The sequence below is a fragment of the Colobus angolensis genome, unplaced genomic scaffold (assembly GCF_000951035.1).
Source record: "Colobus angolensis palliatus isolate OR3802 unplaced genomic scaffold, Cang.pa_1.0 Scaffold359, whole genome shotgun sequence".
NCBI classification, from domain to species: Eukaryota; Metazoa; Chordata; class Mammalia; order Primates; family Cercopithecidae; genus Colobus; species Colobus angolensis.
In genome coordinates this window covers 1,563,816-1,583,667 of record NW_012116921.1, presented here as the reverse complement: position 1 = coordinate 1,583,667, position 19,852 = coordinate 1,563,816, and the positions used below count along the sequence as shown (strand labels likewise).

The following is a 19,852-nucleotide window of genomic DNA, read 5'->3' as shown; positions in this document are numbered from 1 at the left end:
GCTTGCCTGTTATTTCTTAATCCTGATTTTTTAAATCTATAGTATTTGCTATCTTTCTCAGCTTCAGATTCATAAATTTGGCAAGTTTGTCTTTTATGTGTTCATCTAAGTGTCAAGTGTTGCAAAGAATTGAGGCTTGTATGTTCCTTTAGTATACTTAACTCCCAAGATGTCATAAACAGAATATTAAAACAATGCTCTAAATATAATCTAGAACTATATCTGAACTATCGTCACTGAAAAGTCATCCATCTGTATAACTACTCAGCACTTATTTTCTTTTGTAGTTTCTGTTTTCATTTTTATGAGCACTATCTGTTTCTTGAACTTCACAACATTAAAGATGTAGAAAAATGGCTCTTCTCTTAAAAATCGTGCAATATGATAAAATAAGACATTCATTTTAAGATCTAAAGGGATAGGTGTACCTAAACATTTTCTCCTTCAGGAAGTGTACTATTTAGTGACCTAGGGAACAGCTAGTGTCTTCATAAACCCACCATAATATTCCTGATAATTTCCTTTTAGAAGTGTCTTTTGTGAGAGAAATGTTATTAATGCCTTATGAGTAGACACTATGAAGTAGGAGAAACTTATCACATAGGTGTTTTTAAATATTCTCCTCTTTGAGGGCAGTAACTTTGCATACTTCTAGCTGTGGGCAGAGCTGATAAGCCCAATTGTCAGATTGATTCTTTATGAAGAAAGCGAAGAGCAGAAACTTAATGCTCTATTTGTGTATACAACATAAATGGAATCCATCTACAAGTCAGAAAGGATATGTAGTAACAAGTGACCTGAGTAGTACAAGTATTTTAGGATCCTTGAATATTTTGCTTGGAAAAAAAGCTTTTGCAATTATCTGTCTTGTCTGTTTTCATTTTAAAGACAAAGAAGCAAGACCCAAGGTTTAATGACTTGAATACCATGGTTACTTGTTGGTAGAGCTGGGACTTGAACTAGGACTCTTAGGTGAATCTTAAAGTTCTAAAAGAGTGCAGGTGATCTCTTTGTAACATTTTCTTCCTAGAAAAGTTATTTTCCCTTTAAAAAAATTGTGCAATTTCTTATGCGTATAAGACTAATGAAATATTTATGCACAGTTATAGAGTAATTATGAAATCAAATAACCTATCATTGTTTAACCACTATCCAGGTTAAGAAATAAAATATTGATCACACTTCACAAGTCTCCTAGGAATAGCTCTTCAGTTATACCTTGCCCCTTTCCTCTTCCCAGAGGTAAATATGATCTTTTGAGAAAATAATTCTTTGCTGTTTTAAAAGCTTTTAATCACCTATATGTGTATCCTTTAATAATAAAGTTTAGTTTTTCATGCTTTTGAACCACACTGTATCTGTCCATTTGTAATACATTATGTTTGTGATATGTGTTGATGTAAATAGTTGTCAGTTTTCATTGCTATATTAAGCATCATATTAGATGGACTTTGGGGTTGTTAATAATGCTGCTATGAACATATGTCTTACACTATGTATATTCAAGAGTCTCTTGAGGTTGTACCTAGGTATGGGATGTCTGGATCTTAGGGTATATACATCTTTAGCTTTACTAATTAATTCCAAACTGAGATATTCTAGTCTGTTCTGAGAAAGCTGTTTGCTTCCTATTCATACTTAGTTCTAAGGTATAGACCTTCAGGATCTCAGCCCAAAGGCTGGACTGGTTTTAAAGTTCTCCCTTGATAGGCCCTAGACTCCAACTCTGATCTTCTGCTATTTTAAGCTGTCAAAAGGACTGCTCAGCCTCTCAGTCCTCTCTTCTGGATCAATAAATTGCTCCAGGCAAAAGTGCCCCCAAAACATGTTTTATCTTTCTGGTTTCCATCTTGTGGATCTTTGCCTTGTAATAACTCACAGTTTTGTTAGCTCTTGGATGCTTTTAAGAACTTTAAAATATTTTCTCCAGCTTTATATTGGTTGTCTTCAGGGAAGAGTTTGTTCTGAATTTGCCTCGTCTGTGTTTTCCAGAAGTGAAAATTTGAACCCACTGAGATTTTAGTTTTAGTTACTATATTTTTAAATATTTTATTTGCTTCCTTTTCAGAGCTACATGCTCAATTTTTATAGTTTACCTTATAAATATTTTTGAGCTCACCTTTTATTCTTATTATTTGTGTCTTGCTTTCTTGCATGCTTGATAATTTTTTAATGTGAGCAGGCTGGGCACTGTCGCTCATGCCTGTAATCCCAACACTTTGGGAGGCCAGGGTGGGCAGGTCACTTGAGGTCAGGATTTCGAAACCAGCCTGACCAATGTGGTGAAACCCCGTCTCTACTAAAAATACAAAAAATAGCCAGGCGTGGTGGTGTGTACCTGTAATCCCAGCTACTCAGAGGCTGAGGCAGAAGAATCACTTGAACCCAGGAGGCGGAGGTTGCAGTGAGCTGAGATCCCACCACTGCACTCCATCCTGGGGGACAGAGCGAAACTCTGTCTCAAAAAAAAAAAAAAACAATTTTTTTTTTTTTTTAATGTGAGCTATTCATTTTCTTTGGAAAATTACTTATGGATTATCTTTGAGGCCCAGGATGAAAATACATTTCTCTAGACAGGATTGCATTTGCTTCTGTGGGTATCTTGATTCAGCATTGGAGGTAGGAAGGGGTTGTGTCCCTGTCCAGGGCCATTGACTTAAACTGTAGTCATGGATTGAGGTTTAGGGGACCACTCAGGTAATATAATTTGGGGCAGTAAAATATGTCTTCTTTCCTTGGTCCAAAGGCAACTCTCCTTGGGGGTTGGAGTGAGGGATACGGTCCCAGCTTAATGTGGAGAGAGTTTCCTATTACACTATCTACCTTGGTGGCTTTGTCTTATGTTCCTTGGCCAAGTGAAGTCTAGAAAACTGAGCTCAAGCTTGCATGGTTCGGTACCTGCCCTCAAGCCAAAAGCAATTTTAGTTCTCCTTTTGCCCCTGTTTATTCTTTCACTTAGATTTTGGCCTGTTAATAAAGCCTTAGTGTCTTGCTGATTTGTCCATACTTTTAAAATATTACAGGTACCTGATTTTTGCTTTGCTCATTTTAAATTCAGGATTTTACTTATTTTCAATACAGAATTGATCTTTATACCTGAAAGGCATATTATTGGGAGCTGAGGTATTAGTTTATGTCTTAATATAGAATATCATAAAAGGCTTTTGATCACCATTGACTTCTGGAGTTTCATTGAAAGTGAGTGGGCCTGGCTTATGCCTTGTAATCCCAGCACTTTGGTAGGCTGACCTGGAAGGATCCCTTGAGGCCAGGAGTTCAAGACCAATTTGAGCCACATAGCAAGAACCTGTCTATAAAAAATGTTTTTAAAATTAACCAGGCATGGTGCTATGCGCCTGTAGTCCCAGCTACTTGGGAGGCTGGGGTGGGAGGATCACTTGAGCCCTGGAGTTTGAGGCTGCAGTGAGCTATGATTGTGTACTCCAGCCTGGGCAACAGAGTGAGACACCATCTCTAATGAAAGAAAAGAACAAAGAGGGAGAAGGAGAGAGGGAGGGAAGAAAAGAAAGAGAAAGAAAGTGAGAGATTATTTGTGAGTTACGGAATTGGCACTTCCTGTAAACTCTTTGAGCCCTTCGTTAAGGAAGAGAAAGCATCTTATTATATAGCTCTTATTTCACTGATTTTTAAAATTTTGTGTGCTGTATACATACATTTATTGTTAAGTCACCTGATGTCCTCTGGTTGTTTTCAGTATGTTTAATGAGGCTCAGTGTTCATAGGAAAATCAAGCTTCTCTTTTTGAGTAGCAAAGTATAATGAAGACTTTTTTTTCCTTGGTTTTTATTTAGGAAAAGTATAAAACTTAGAAAAACTAAAACAGTAATATGATAAGAATCTGCATAACCTTCACCTAAATTCACCAGTTGTTAACAACTTAACATTTTCTAATGTATTTTCTCTCCTTTTACCCTTGTTTTCCTTCCCATCTGGTATAACGTACTTTTAAAATTGCTGAGTCATTTAAAAGTGGGTTGTATCCTCTTATACTTCAGCAAATATTTCCTAAAAAGAAGGGCATTTCCCTGTATAACTTTAAATACCATTATTATACTCCAGCAATTTAACATTGATACAATAAAATTATATACGCCACAATCTATATTTAGATTTTTCCATTTATCCACAAAAATGTCCTTTATAGCTGTTTAACGCCTGAGGGGATCTAGCCCAAGATTATGCATTACATTTGTTTGTCATGTCCCTGTGTCCTTTAATCTAGAGCATGGCTTGGCAAACTTTCTTAAAGGACCAGATAGTAAATAGTTTAGGCTTTGTGGATAATGTGATTCTATTGCAGCTCTTCCTCTTTGTTATTATAGCTGGAAAGTAGCCATAGAAATTATGTAAACAAATGAGTGTGGCTATGTTCCGATAAAACTTTAGTTAGACTCCTTTTGTAAAATAGCTCTCCCTCTTTTTTTGTTTTTTGAGACGGAGTCTTGCTCTGTCACCCAGGCTGGAGTGCAATGGCATGATCTCAGCTTACAACAACCTCCACCTCCCGGGTTCAAGCAGTTCTCCTGCCTCAGCCTCCCAGGTAGCTGAGATTACAGGCACGCACCACCATGTCCAGCTAGTTTTTGTATTTAGTAGAGATGGAGCTTCACCATATCGGCCAGGCTAGTCTCGAACCCTTGACCTCTGGTGATCTGCCTGCCTTGGCCTCCCAAAGTGCTGGTATTACAGGCATGAGCCACTGCACCTGGCCCTCTTTTTTATTTTTAATGACACTATTTAATGACTATTTTGAAGAATCAGGCTGATATTTTGGCAGAGTGTCCTTGATAGGGATTTTTAAAAATGTTTCTCCATTAGTTTTTTTAAGATTACAAATGTCCATGGAATCTTAAGGGTTGTTACCACAGTAGAAATGGAAATCTAGTTTTTTGAAAAAGATTCTGATGCAGTTGAATATAAAATCTTTCCTTCTGTTTCTGTCTGCCTGTCTATGCCTCCCTTCTGCACTCCTTCCTTCCATCCCTCTCTGATTATTGTGTATGTAATATTACTGCCTAGAAATTGACAGTAAAATTAACTTATAGGCCAAGCACAGTGATTCATGCCTATAATCCTAGCACTTTTGGAGGCTCTGGCGGGAGGAGTGTTTGAAGCCAGGACTTTGAGACCAGCCTGGGCAACAAAGCGAGATCCTGTCCCTACAAAAAAACAAAACAAAACAAAACCCCAGAGAACAAAATTCACTGGGAAAGGTGGCATACCTGTGGTCCTAGGTACTCGGGAGGCTGAGGCAAGAGGATTACTTCAGCCCAGGAGTTTGAGGCTGCAGTGAGCCATGATTTCACCACTGCCCTTCAACCTGGGTGACAGAGTGAGACTCTGTCAAACAAATAAATAGATAAGTGAGTAAGTAAGTCAGTAAATCAACCTCCAGATTACTAATTCCTTAATGTTCTCTTTAGATATCAGGATTTTTAGCCCTATACTCTTTCATATAAATGTTTTTATATTCATAAATGTAAATAAAGAATTCAAGAGGACTTAGATACTGAAAAGTAGTAAAAATAACTTAGATAAGGACTTGAAAGGGCATTTATACTTTGGCCAAATATATAAAACTAAAATGTCTTATGTTGGAGATGTAAAATTAAAAACAGTTCTGGTTGGGTGTGGTGACTTATGCCTGTAATCCCAGCAGTTTGGGAGGCCAAGGTGGGAGGAAAGCTTGAGGGCCAGGAGTTTGAAATTAGCCTGGGCAACACAGTGAGACCTTGTCTCTACAAAAAATTTAAAAATTAGCTGGGCATGGTGGTGCACACTTGTCCCAGCTACTTGGGAGGCTGAAGTGAGAGAATTTCTTGAGCTTGAGAGGTAGAGGCTGCAGTGAGCCATAATCTGACACTGCCCGCCTGCCAGGGTAACACAGTAACTCCCTGTCTCAAAAGGGGAAAATAAGAAAACCCTAATTCTTTGACACAAGTAAGTTCGCTGTTGTTAGCATTGTGTAAGATTTAGATTTAGACATAAATAACAAATAATTTTAGTAGATTTAACATAGCTATCCTTATGGAAAAGGTATAACTATGATTTTTATCCATGCAAAAAATATGTGTAATTTTGTTTTAAGTTATTCTATTCTCTTGCTTGGTTCAGTGAGTAGCCAAAGTAAAAGCTGGATATTTTCCTGGAATTAAAACGTTTCAGGTTTTTAGTGCTTGAATTTCTTTTAGATACCTGTCTGAATATCTGTGGTGATTGGGTGCTATCCTACCACCTTTATTAATTTTGACTGAGACAAAGTTTTTCTTCATATTGTGTCTTTATCACAATTTGCTCCTGGTTTGACCCTTTATACTCTATAAAACAAGTCTATTTTTTTTTTCCTGCATAGCTGTTTGTTAAATAAAAATGGAAATGGTATTCTAGTGGAGGTTTTCATTTCTTGACTAAATATTCTCAGAGTCTTTAACCATTCCTCACATAGCAGCTCCACCATAAATAGCTGGTATGATCTTGGGGAGTTACTTAATCTGTGCTTGGTTTCCTTGTGTTTAAAATTAAGAATGTTGGTCCAGGGTCATAAAGTTACTGTGAGGATTGAGTTATTACATTTAAAATACAACATTTGTCTGGCATGTAGTACACATTCAGTAAATGTCAGACACCACAGTTGACCCTTCAACAACACAGGGATTGGGCATAGACCTCCTGCGTAGTTGAAAATCCACATATAGCTTTTGACTCCCCTAAAACTTAACTACTAATAGCCTACTGTTGACCCAGAAGCTTTACTATATAACACGAACAGTTGATTAACACAAATGTTGTCTGTTACATGTATTTTATACTGTATTCTTGCAACAAAGTAAGCTAGAAACAGAAAATGTTATTAAGACAATCATAATAAAGAGAAAATGTATTTACTATTCATTAAGTGAAAGTGGGCCAGTCTAAAAGTCTTCACCCTCATTGTCCTCACATGGAGTAGGCTGAGGTAGAGGAGGAAGAGGAGGGGTTGGTCTTGCTGTCTCAGGGATGTCAGAGGTAGAAGAAAATTTGCATATAAGTGGATCCATGGAGTTCAAACTGTGTTGTGTTGTTCAAGGGCCAACTGTATTGTTATTTCATCTTACATTGTTTCTCATCCATCTTGTCTATTCATGAACCTGTTTGTCTTTCTCAAAGCATAGCTGAATGCAGTGGCAACTGTGATCTGATCAGCCCAGAAGGAGTAGTACAGTCCTCACCTCCCCCATTAATATGAGTCAAAGAGCCGGGGGTGGTGGCTCAGGCCTGTAATCCTAGCACTTTGGGAGGCCAGTACTTTGGCAGGCCGAGGCGGGTGGATCACGAGGTCAGGAGATTGAGGCTATCCTGGCTAACACGGTGAAACTCTGTCTCTACTAAAAATACAAAAAATTAGCTGGGCGTGGTGGCCAGGCGTCTGTAGTCCCAGCTACTAAGGAGGCTGAGGCAGGTGAATGGCGTGAACCCGGGAGGCAGAGTTTGCAGTGAGCCGAGATCGCACCACTGCACTCCAGCCTGGGCGACAGAGCGAGACTCCGTCTCAAAAAAAAAAAAAAGGGTCAGAGTTGGAATTGATTTTTAAACATTCATTGTGGGAATTTAAAACATTAATAAAAAGTAGACAGACTAGTATGATGGACCCTCATATACCCATCCTCCACCCCAGCAACACAACTAATCCAGCCCCATTTGTACTTCATCCAGTTCCTCCGTGGTATAATTGTAGCTCCTCTATTATACTTAGACTGTATGCCTGGTTTATCTTGATAATTACTAAAGCTTTTAGGATAATGCCTTGTTTTCTTAGTAGATAATTGTTGAATTAATGAAAAATGAATCTTGCCTTTGGATTCATGCCTGGATCAGCTTCTGTAGTTTGCTTGTGTAGGTGGGTAAGCGGTATTGAAAACAGATTTGTCTATATTTACTGTTTTTTAGATGTCACTCCGGTTTTGTTTAAATAATTTCTTCCATATCTGCTCATGGAGATATATATATATGTATATATATATATACACACACACACACACACACACATAGTAATCTTACTGGTGCAGTGTCTGAGTACGCTGGGAAATCCAATTATCTGGGATAGAAGATTTGAATTTACTATTTTCTTAGAGTCTTCATTATTTTGAGCTTGAAGATTTTACCCATGTTTATCATAGGCCTTCCAATCTGATAATCATTTTGTCTTAGCTAAATGGAAGCAGAATTGAAGAACTGTGCTTTATTTGCCATCTTTATTGGAATTTTTTTAACTCAGATTTATTATGGAATAATTTACATATTGTAAAATTGTGGTAATTTGTTGACTTCAAATTAGAGGCCCTTCTTCCCAGTGTCCGTTTGCTCCAAACGTAACAAAAAGACAGCTGCCATTGTAATTGACTGTAGCACCTTTTTCAAGCTTGTTTTTTCATAACCCTGTTTTTACTTGTGCCTTATTGTTACTGTGCCTATACCTTTTACTGAAGTTTTAATATATTCACAGTTGTTTTTAAAGTGATACTGAAGTGTGTAACTCGTGCTTAAAACAGGGATAGAGACAATATAAGTCTTTGGTTGTATTCAGCTAGTGGGATAGGAGTTCTGAAGGTGCAGTATGACAATTAAGAGTATTGCCTAGAGAGGATAGCTTCTAGCACTCAGATCACTACCATCACCCTAAGATTGAGCCTATGTGAGCCTGCTTAGTAGAAACAGCCAGCTGAGACAGGATTTGTACACTGCATACACCTCAAAGCAAAAGAAGGATTAGTGAAAGTGAGTTTAGATTTACCCTCTGTAATTTATCCTGTAGTGACTTAGTATAGCTCTGCCTTTCCTACTCCTAGTTCTAGTTTTAAATGAAATATCTCTAGCTGGAGAGGAATCTTGCCCTTCAGTGTTAGCAGTTTTACCTTAATTATCAAAAATTTCATCAAAGATTAGTTAACAAGGTCTTGAAAACAAGAATAAGATTTGTTTTAGACAGCAGGCTGAGAAAAGTATTCTGATAGAGAACATCATGTTGCCATGACACCATGGCCTGTGAACCTCAAAACTGCAGTATTTCACCTTTGATACTTCTGTTAGTTTGGTTACTTCTGAACTTAAAAGATTCACAAAATCTATTCATTTAGAAAACATCTGTTGAGCATCTACGTGCTGGGAAGTATGTTGCATACTAGCTAAACAAAACAGTGAACGAAAAGATGAACTTGCCATATGGAGTTTACAGTCTAGTAGGAAACAAAATGAAAGTTACTTGAAGCCATATAGAAAAATTGTGCTTTGCTTATACTTTAAGGATTTAACCAATTATTTAAAAGTGAACTTGGAGTGACTTTTCCTTGAGTTGTTTTGCAAAATGTATTTGAGCATTCAGAGCTTTGGGTTTAACATGTTTCTCTATGTGTATTGGTAATGTGAAATTAAATATTAGAGAGGCAAGACAATTTAAACAGAGGGAGAATATTAGAATACAGGTATGATAGTGAGATTTCAGGATAATGACTTGTAATACATTTGTGTGGATAAAACTGTACGTTTGTTTTGCCAAATGGACCTTTGCAAGCAGAAAAGAATAAATATCTTTATGGCCTTTCTTCTCTTTAAATGATTAATACTTAAGAATTGAACATTTGTCTTTATCTTTCATGTGGAGGAAAAAAATAACAGATTTGTTGATGGAAAAGTAAATCTTTCAAATAGGAGGGAGGGTATAATAGAGCAAATGGAAACCATGAGACTAAGATCACGTTGGAATTATGTGACATTGTCATGTGTCTCTTGGCGAGAAAACATGCCTCAGATTCCTTATTTCAACAGAGTACAACGAAGTGCCTGAATTGAGTGATCCCTCCTAGTGTTAAGATTTTATAATTTTAATTTTTTTTTTTAATCTAGCAGTTTCTTAACGACTTTGATTGTTGGAAAGTCAAAATGCTCTTTTATTTTGGTACTTGTTCAGGTTCAAGAATTAAAAACTTAAGATGGGGGAAGAAGGCTTTGCTTTCTCTAACTCTTATTTTCTGTAGGTACTTCGTAACTCAGGAAGACCTCATTTATTCCCAGTAATATGTTTTACTAAACTCTTTCAGGTAACTCTTAAAAGACTGTGTGACTTAATAGTAGATCATGGCTTGAACTCAGTTTTTATTTATTGTTGTTACTAGAAAATTTTTGTGAAATATTTTTCTTTGTCTCTGTAGTTATCAGAGACTACTGCAGACGATTGCTGTACTCGAGGCCCAGCGTTCTCAAGCAGTCCAAGACCTTGAAAGTTTAGGCAGACACCAGAGAGAAGCACTAAAAAATCCCATTGGATTTGTGGAAAAACTCCAGAAGAAGGTATACATTGAACCCTTTTTAAGATTTACTAAGATCTGTTTGGGAATAGCTTAAGAGAATTTGGCTAATTCTTTTTTATGGGTATATACTTTTTAAAATGTTTAGTTTTTTTCATCTATAATTAGCCGTACTACCTAAGGCAAGATACTAACTTCTTCCACCTCTACCAGGCACACAATAAAATATATCCAAATGAAAATAGCTAGAAGCTTTTATTGGATATTTGTATGGGAACTTGTCCTATTCCTTAGCCATTTTTTTTCTAGCTTTTCCTGTTATCTTCCCCTTCTTTGAGTATTTTTCCTCCTCTGTATCAGGACTTAGGGATTAGTAAAGCTAAAAGAAAAAAATACTTCAGAATTGATTAACTACATTTGTTTCTGGGTTACTTTTGCACACTGGTACTTTTGTGCATATTGAGAGAGAAAACAATGGTGATCAAAACAAAATCTGTTTTAAAATATCTTTAGAGTTACGATAGTCAAGTCCATGAGGAGGAAGTATAAATTTTACTTAATTCTGAAATGCCTTTTTTAAATGTGAAAATTCTCCATAATTTTGTTTTCCTTAAAACAGAACTTTCATGCTTAACACTTAACCACTTAAAAGCGATACAGGTTTTTATAATGAGTTTCTTGGTGTGTAAATATGGAGATGATCTTGATGTGCATTTGTGCTGTAATAGGGACCCACTAATTGTTCATTAAATTTCAGAGGTATAATATTAATCAGCATTGTATGAAAAGATTAGAACTGAAAAACGATGAAAAAGAATCCTCTTCTTAAAAAAGAAATGAAATCTTACCTTGTGTGACAACTTTAGTATCTTTATGAGTTACCTGTTTTGAACTAGTTACAAAAATGCTCTACCAGGTATTAGGAGAGCGGCTCTGGGGACCTATTTCACTAGATGTGTTAATTTATTATTTGAATGTTTCTAGGTATATTATTTAGTTGGTAAACATTTCTTTCTCTTCATAGTTGTAGAAAACACTGAATATCATAATAGATGTAGAGTCTATATGTTGATTTGTTAAAACTCTAACGTTTTTAGAATTTTGGTGTATCTTCTGTGTTAAAATGAGGCCCCTTTAAGTGTTTATTGATTCTGCATTGCTGTTATTAAATAATTTACTGGTACAAAAAGATATAAGACTTATAATGGTTATTTACAATGAATTCAACTAAAACAGATGGTGTTAGTAAAGTAAATACTAATGAAAAATTCATTAACCTTAATTTCATTTCATTTACTTTCCCGTAGGCAAAAAGATACAATTAGGCATATTTACTAGATATGTATGTTGTTGATTATTTCCTGTTTCTTCACTTTCAGGTTTAGTTTGAACAGACTTTCATTTCTTTTTGTTTCGTTTTGTTTTGTTTTTTTTGAGTTGGAGTCTCACTAGGTCACCCAGGCTGTAGTGCAGTGGGGCCTGATCTCGGTTCACTGCAACCTCTGCCTCCCGGGTTCAAGCGATTCTCCTGCCTCAGCCTCCTGAGTATCTGGGACTGCAAGTGCACTGCACCACGCCTGGCTAATTTTTTTATTTTTAGTAGAGACTGGGTTTCACCATGTTGGCCAGGTTGGTCTGAAACTCCTGACCTGAAGTGTTCCACCAGCCTCGGCCTCCCAAAGTGCTGAGATTACAGGCTTGAGTCACTGCGCTCAGCCTAGAATGGAATTTCTTTTTACTTTATTTCAGAAATAAAGATGTGATGTTGACCATCTTAAAAATTTTTTATAAAAAGACACAGAAATACATTAAATTAAGATACTTTAATAACCATGAAGTTATTAGTGTCTGGGAATTTTTTTTTTTTTAATTAAAAAAAAAAAAAACTACCATGAAAGTCCTATGTTCTTTGGAAAAAAATTTTCCTACTAGGTTTAATTTAAAACGTTGATTCTTCTATTTTTCTGGGTTTGTTCATACAAACTCAATTTGCCTATTTTATTTAGGTTTATCATATTAGTTATGTTGTTGACTTGTAACATGTTTGTTTTAGTGGACATATAAAAAATTCCTCTTAGTTCATATTAATGAAACTGGTGATATATATTGGTATATGGAATGCAGAGAACATTTATGGGTTGTTAGTTTTATTTAATATTACTATCATTATTTTAAAAGACACTGCCCTCCATCTAGAAGTAGTACTTAGGTTTTGCTAAATTCATTTATTCACTTACCATCTTTAGCATTTAATATTTAGACTATATTAATTAACTTCATTGTCATTTGGATTTAAACATGAATAGAAATGCCCCGTTGATTATTTGGATTTGGAGTCATCTGAAAATTTGACTGCGGTTGATTATTTCTTTAATTAAATTTAGACTTTTACTTTATCTTGTTTTTTCTCCCCTACCCCCAGGCTGATATAGGGCTTCCGTATCCACAGAGAGTTGTTCAATTGCCTGAGATCGTATGGGACCAATATACCCATAGCCTTGGGAACTTTGAAAGAGAATTTAAAAATCGTAAAAGACATACTAGAAGAGTTAAGCTAGTTTTTGATAAAGGTAAGAAATCATATGATAAGAATGTAAGTAGAAAAATATCTGGCAACGTTTTGCTTTAATGGTTCTGTATGTGGTCTTATTTTTCAGTAGGTTTACCTGCTAGACCAAAAAGTCCTTTAGATCCTAAGAAGGATGGAGAGTCCCTTTCATATTCTGTGTTGCCTTTGAGTGATGGTCCAGAAGGCTCAAGCAGTCGTCCTCAGGTAAGCAGTGTGAAATATTGGAGTAGGAAAATTTGAATTTTAGACAAAACATTTTAACATTTTGTGGTTTGTGTTTTTAAAATTAAAGCAGTCTTTCACTGGAAGATAAAGGAGATAGGAACTTTGAAATTAAGCGAAACTTAGGTTGGAGTCCTAACTTACTAGCCGTGAACCTTCAGACATCATTTACGTTGAAGTCTCTAAGCTGCGGTTTCCTTTTGTATAAAATGTTGTTAATATTACCTATGTTGTAGGGTTGTTACTGAGGATTAAATAGGTAGTGTATGCAATGTGCCTAGTACAGTATCCGACACATAGTATTTAGTCTAAAAATAGTAGCTCCTTTGTATGTAGTGAAATGTGACCAGGATTTGAGTCCTGGCCTTGCCACTCTTAGTAGATGACCCTCAGTGGGCATGTTACTTTTCAATTCTGAGCCCACATTTCCTTTTCCTTTTTTAAAACATGAAGTTACAGTACTATTATGTATTTCACAGTATTGCTGGGAGTATAAAACCAATTATAAGACCAAGGTCCCACGAAATAAAATAATGTGAAGGCACTTTGTAAACAGTAAAAACAAAAAGCGTATACATTAAAAAAAATATACTCAAATATTTCAAAATTAATTTAAAAATTCCACAATTTGTGTGTTATTTGGCTATATCACAGGTTAGATGTTGTTATTTTCTTTCTGACAAAAGCCTTGTCTTACGTGCAGATGATAAGAGGACGCCTGTGTGATGATACCAAACCTGAAACATTTAACCAATTGTGGACTGTTGAAGAACAGGTAATAGATATTTCAAAATTGTGTAGGCTTAAAAAATAAAAGTAAACAGTTAACATTAGAGTCAGTATTATGAGGCTTACGCCTGTAATCCCAGCACTTTGGAAGGCTGATGTGGGTGGATCACTTGAAGTCAGTAGTTCAAGACCAACCTGGCCAACATGGTGAAACCCTGTCTCTACTAAAAATACAAAAATTAGTTGGGCGTGATGGTGTGTGCATATATAATCCCAGCTACTCGGGAGGCTGAGGCAGGAGAATTGCTTGAACACAGGAGGCAGAGGTTGTGTTGAGCCAGGATCGTGCCACTGCACTCCAGGCTGGGCAACAGAGTGAGACTGTATCTCAAAAAGAAAAGAGTCTATATTTTGAGTCAGGTGTATATTGTTGTTTGTGATACCTGTTAGCCATGAGTTTTAAATATTTAGGCTTATTTTTGTATACCTTTTTGCATACTTCAAGAATTTTGGATATTGAGATTTGGGGGATAATTTTAAAAGAAGGAACCTGGGTTTTGAGAGGGCAGTAGAAGTGGATGGAATAAAATAGATGTTTCTGTAATGTAGTTTTGGGAGAGAGAAAACCCTGAGGCCAGTAAAACTGAGCTTCAAAGTGCATTCTTGTTTTTGTTGTCGAAGGGAGATGAGGAAGCCAGTCAGCGTTGGCATACAGCTAACATTGTTTTTGGCTAATGGCTAGGGTTGTTAGTGGGTGAAGTTTGAGGCACATCTTTGTCTCATATGGTTATTAACCCCACAGCTATACGTTTAGCAGTTTATAAAAAGCTTTGGGAAATCTTTATTTATTTCAAGCATCCAGATTTTTCTGCATCTTCTGCAACTATGAGAAGATATAGGAGACAAGAAGGAATATTAAAATCAAATATTTGAATAAAGGACCACACAAAAGAAGGAAAAGCTTCTTTTAATAGTTGAAATTTAAGTGAATTTACATGTTTTTGTTAAAACTGTAAGGGGAAAGACATAGTCTAGTAAGAAAAGATGGTCAGTGGAAATCACTAAAATGTGTAATCTACCAATTTGTTTACTTATTTTCTGTTTTCTTATGAGATCTTTTTACTTACATGAATAGAAAACTTTTGTAAACTCTTTTTCATAAATTTATTCTCTAATTTCATTGTTCCCTGTGAAGTCTTAAGTTTCTAACTAGAAATTTTTCCTACCATGAGGGTTTCTAATAATGTAACCCCCAAAGGTGGGAGAGAGTATTACACTTGGAAATGAAATGTGAATGTATTTATTTAGAAATACAGTATTTAAAATTAAATACATACTTTCTTAAATTTGGTCTTGGGTATGGTTTAGAAAAAACTGGAACAGCTACTCATCAAATACCCTCCTGAAGAAGTAGAATCTCGACGGTGGCAGAAGATAGCAGATGAATTGGGCAACAGGACAGCAAAACAGGTAATTGAGGAGATGACTGCAGATTGCTGGCATGCTTTTGGTAGTTTTTTAATAAAGGAGAATAATGCTGACATTGGGCGATCTGCCATAACACTTTCAGCTACAGAGTGCTGTAGTATGTGTGTGTGTGTGTGTGTGTTTTAATTGTATATATTTTTGTTGATTTCAGAAACAAGTAACTTGAGATACTTCTGCTTTGGATCATTACGAAATATTAAAAAATGAACATATAATGGGCTTAGTTTCTCTTGATTGCTTACTAAGTATACTAATTGTAAACTTTTTGGGTATACTGTGCAAACAGATTTGTTTCATTGCCTTAGTATTCCCTGGTTGTCTTTCTAAAAATGTATCTTGCAGTTTACTCCATCATATTCCCATCTATATTAATAGATGTGTTTTTGTACTACAGAGGTAAGTGTTCATAAGTTGAAATATGTGTTTAGCTTTAGAATCAAATTTAAATTTACTTGAATAATTTTTGTTTGGCCTAGATTTTAAAATATATGTGTATTTGGTGACAGTTTATTGTTATTTTTAGATTCATGATGAGTATTGAATTCTTAGCATTCATTAGATACTCATGTACATTTTAATTTTTAAAAACAACTCAGGTATTGTACGTCATCTCATTGTGTTAAGAGACTTGTCATGTTTCTTTAGGTTGCCAGCCGAGTACAGAAGTATTTCATAAAGCTAACGAAAGCTGGCATTCCAGTACCAGGCAGAACACCAAACTTATATATATACTCCAAAAAGGTAAAAGAAAAGACATAAAAGTAAACTGTAGATTAAATTTATTAAAGTAAGAATGACTATGTAAAAATGTACACATTTGACAGAATAGTGTTGCTGTATTTTAAAACGTCTGTTCATTCTAAGCATTTCCTTATATTGTGCATAAATGCAGGGTAAGGACTCCGTTATTGCTACTCAGTGAAATTCTGTGAGCTTTAATGATTCTTCATTATTTTCTTAGGAGTAATATGAATGAGTGCTACTTGAAAGATTTTAGATTCAAAATATGTTAGAAAGGGCTTTGTGAGGGTAAAGTTTTTAGGCTATTTGATTATTTAATAAATACAATCAATTTCTGTTTTGTAGATAATGCTATATAAATCCAAGAATAGAAAGGTTTATTATATTCTAAAGCCAGGCACAGTGGTGTGCACCTGTTGCCCCAGCTACTTGGGAGGCTGAGGCACGAGGAGCACTTGAGGCCAGGAGTTCGAGTCCAACTTAGGCAACATAGCGAGGTCCCATGTCTTTAAAAAAATAAAATATTTTATTTAATCCTTACTACAATTCTTGAAGTATAAATCGTCTTATCATCTTCACTTTACTGACATAATATTAATAGCTGTTATATTGAGGGCTCTGAGCCAGACTCTACTGTTCTAAAACTTTTTATTAGATAAGGAAACTGGGCCCTCGGGTATGTTGAGTGAATTATCTGGTCACTTAGCTGCTAAGTCTGGGAACCACTGATTCTCTCTCATTCTGGTGCCATGCTTTTTCTACTATTCTCTGTTGCCTTCTATGGTGGAGAAGCTACTGTTTCTTTCCCAAACAGGATACTACATTAAAATGTGGCCAGTTTCGGCCTGGCATGGTGGCCTGTAATCCCAGCACTATGGGAGGCTGATGAGTTCAGTAGATCACGAGGTCAGGACCAGCCTGACCAATATGGTGAAACCCCATCTCTACTAAGAATACAAAAATTAGCCGGGCATGGTGGCGCGTGCCTGCAGTCCCAGCTGCTCGGGAGGCTGAGGCAGAAGAATCGTTTGAACCTGGGAGGTGGAGGTTGTAGTGAGTCGAGATTGTGTCACTGCACTCCAGCATTGGTGACAGAGGGAGATTCCATCTCAAAAAAAAAAAAAAAAAAAAGCCAGTTTCTTGTAATAGCAAAAAATAAAGACACCTAATTGGCTGTTTTAAGTTTCCTTGGTAAGTTATCCTGGTACTTTCCCCTCCCCACCATAGCCATCTTTCTCGCAAAGAGAAGCTAAGAGTATATCTAGTGCTGTTACCCTTCCATACTGAAGCTATTTAATGTAATTTTACATTAAGAATATTGTCTATACAGTTTCATGTTTTACAAATTAAAAAAAAATTTTATTTTAACCAAGCTTTGGAAGCTTGTTTTAATTTGCCAATTGTTTTAAATGTTTTGGATTTCCCACCAAATATAGCATAACCTGTGTTAGATATGTAGAGTTCATCCTATAACTGTGGAATATCGGAACCTTACGTTAATCAGCGTTTAATGTAAGAGTTCTAATTTTCATGGTTAATTTCTAAGCTAACGTTACAGATGTGTTGTAACCATATGTTTTCATAGTTAACACTGGATAATGATAACAAAAGGAATACTGGAGAACCTACATGTGTTTTTTTCCCTTAGGTGTACTGTATTTTGGCTGTGAAGATCTAGTACAGCTATATTTACAATGATTGCTTGCCATGGTTAAAGTTTAAATTTGGAAACAAGTGAAATGATGGTTCTCCATGTAGCTGAGGGTGTTCTTTGTGACTGTGCTATTGATCAAGACAGGCAGGCAGCATAGTGGTAGAAAGTGAGAATTTGGGCACCACACAGGCCTAGTTTATAATCCTTGTTCTACCACTATCTAGCTGCGACACACTGAACAAGAAACCTAACCTCCCTGTCCTCAGTTTTCCTATCTTTAAATTAGAGGTGGTGATAACTACTTTATAGGAATGTTGTAAGGATTAAATGACATTGGCATAGAGCAAGCTTGTCCAACCCATGGCCCACGTACCACCTGTGGCCCAGGACAGCTTTGAATGTGGCCCAGCACAGATTGATAAACTTTCTTAAAACATTACAAGAGTTTCTTCTTTTTTTTTAGTGTTAGTGTATTTTATGTGTGGCCCAAGACAATTCTTCTTCTAATGTAGCCCAGGGAAGCCAAAGATTAGACACCCCTGGCATAGAATAAGCAGTCAATCAATGTTAGATAAGTATTTTCAGATATTCATAATGTTATAGAAATTTTCCTTTTATTGGGTAGTTTTATTCCTGGCATAGGCCACTTCATCCTCTCTGATCTTCTGTAAGATGATCATAAGAGTTCAGTGCAGCAAGCATTTGACTGCCAAGGGTATGATAAATGCTGGGGATACAAATATAACCTAGATACTGAGCATGTGGTTCATTTTACCATTGTTGGAGTATTTCCCCTACATTTAAAAGAAATTTTTTTAAGGCTAGTTATGCTTAAAAACACAGAAAGCATAGAGAAAGCAACAACATAAAAGTATGCTAAAAGATAGAGTGAAATTCTTCTGATAGACTTGTTGGAAATAACATTTATATTTTTTATATTTTTGATTCTTGTAATGATTTTTCACTGTCCCAATTAAAAATTTGTTTTCTTATTTAGTCTTCAACAAGCAGACGACAGCACCCTCTTAATAAGCATCTCTTTAAGCCTTCCACTTTCATGACTTCCCATGAACCACCAGTGTATATGGATGAAGATGATGACCGATCTTGTTTTCATAGCCACATGAACACTGCTGTTGAAGATGCATCAGTAAGTTACCTATTTAGTTATTATACACATCAAGGTATAGAAGAGAGTAGGATTTTCTAATTATTCCACTCTTCAGAGAATGTTGGTTTCTTTTAATTAACAAGTCACATGTATAGTTTTTAAGTAATGTGCTTTTGTGAGGAAAATTTCAAACATACAAAAATAGAATAGTATAATGAACCTTAACAATTATCAACCTGAGGCTACCTTATTTTAATCTCTACTCCCTCCCTACCCACCTCAACTCTGCTCTGGATTATTTGGGAGCAAGTCCCAGATACTACACAACATAACTTTCATATTTATAAAAGGTAATTTGTTATATAGTGAAATGTATAGTCACCGTTCATGATTTTTTTTCTAATTTGTTCATTCGAGTTTGGATCCAAATAAAGCCCATAAGTCACAATAGGTTCATTCTCCCTCTTTCACTTTCCCTTTTTCCCTCCCACAATGTTTTTGTTGAAGAACTGGTTCATTTGTCCTATAGAATTTTCTAATATGGATTTTATTGATTACATCTTCTTGTTGTCATTTAATCTGTTCCTCTGTTTTCTGAACTTCCTGTAAATTCATAGTAGGTCAAGAGCATTGATGAGATTCAGATGTATTTGTTTGTTAGGGTGGGCAGGACAACTTCAAGTTTACTTTTGTCAGCCTGGTTGTCTCTTTTTTTGGCATAACAGCCACTAATCATTGCCTAGATTGATTAATTCATTAGATGTTACAGAATAGTGATTATGCTATCATTTTTTCATTTACTTGATGGACTATTCTATAAAGTAATCCCCCTGCCCCCCAGTCAACTATTTGGTTACTCTGAGGTACATATAGAAAAGGTAGGATAATTGCTCGATTCTCGCTTTCTTTTATTTTTATTTTTATTTTTATTTTTGAGACGGAGTCTTGCTCTGTTGCCCGGGCTGGAGTGCGGTGGCCGGATCTCAGCTCACTGCAAGCTCCGCCTCCCGGGTTCACGCCATTCTCCTGCCTCAGCC

The 19,852-nt window shown here is 36.0% G+C and overlaps 1 protein-coding gene across 2 annotated transcripts in view; it reads left to right on the top strand.

Moving 5' to 3' along the window:
• The window catches only part of ZZZ3 (zinc finger, ZZ-type containing 3), a 132,341-nt gene that overhangs the window by 96,881 nt on the left and 15,608 nt on the right, over positions 1-19,852 (top strand). For both annotated transcript variants that reach the window (XM_011953158.1, XM_011953159.1), the window contains exons 6-12: positions 10,206-10,344; positions 12,724-12,871; positions 12,959-13,074; positions 13,796-13,867; positions 15,190-15,291; positions 15,955-16,050; positions 18,702-18,854. In XM_011953158.1, the coding sequence (XP_011808548.1) occupies positions 10,206-10,344; positions 12,724-12,871; positions 12,959-13,074; positions 13,796-13,867; positions 15,190-15,291; positions 15,955-16,050; positions 18,702-18,854 (826 nt within the window). The remainder of the gene's footprint in view (positions 1-10,205; positions 10,345-12,723; positions 12,872-12,958; positions 13,075-13,795; positions 13,868-15,189; positions 15,292-15,954; positions 16,051-18,701; positions 18,855-19,852) is intronic.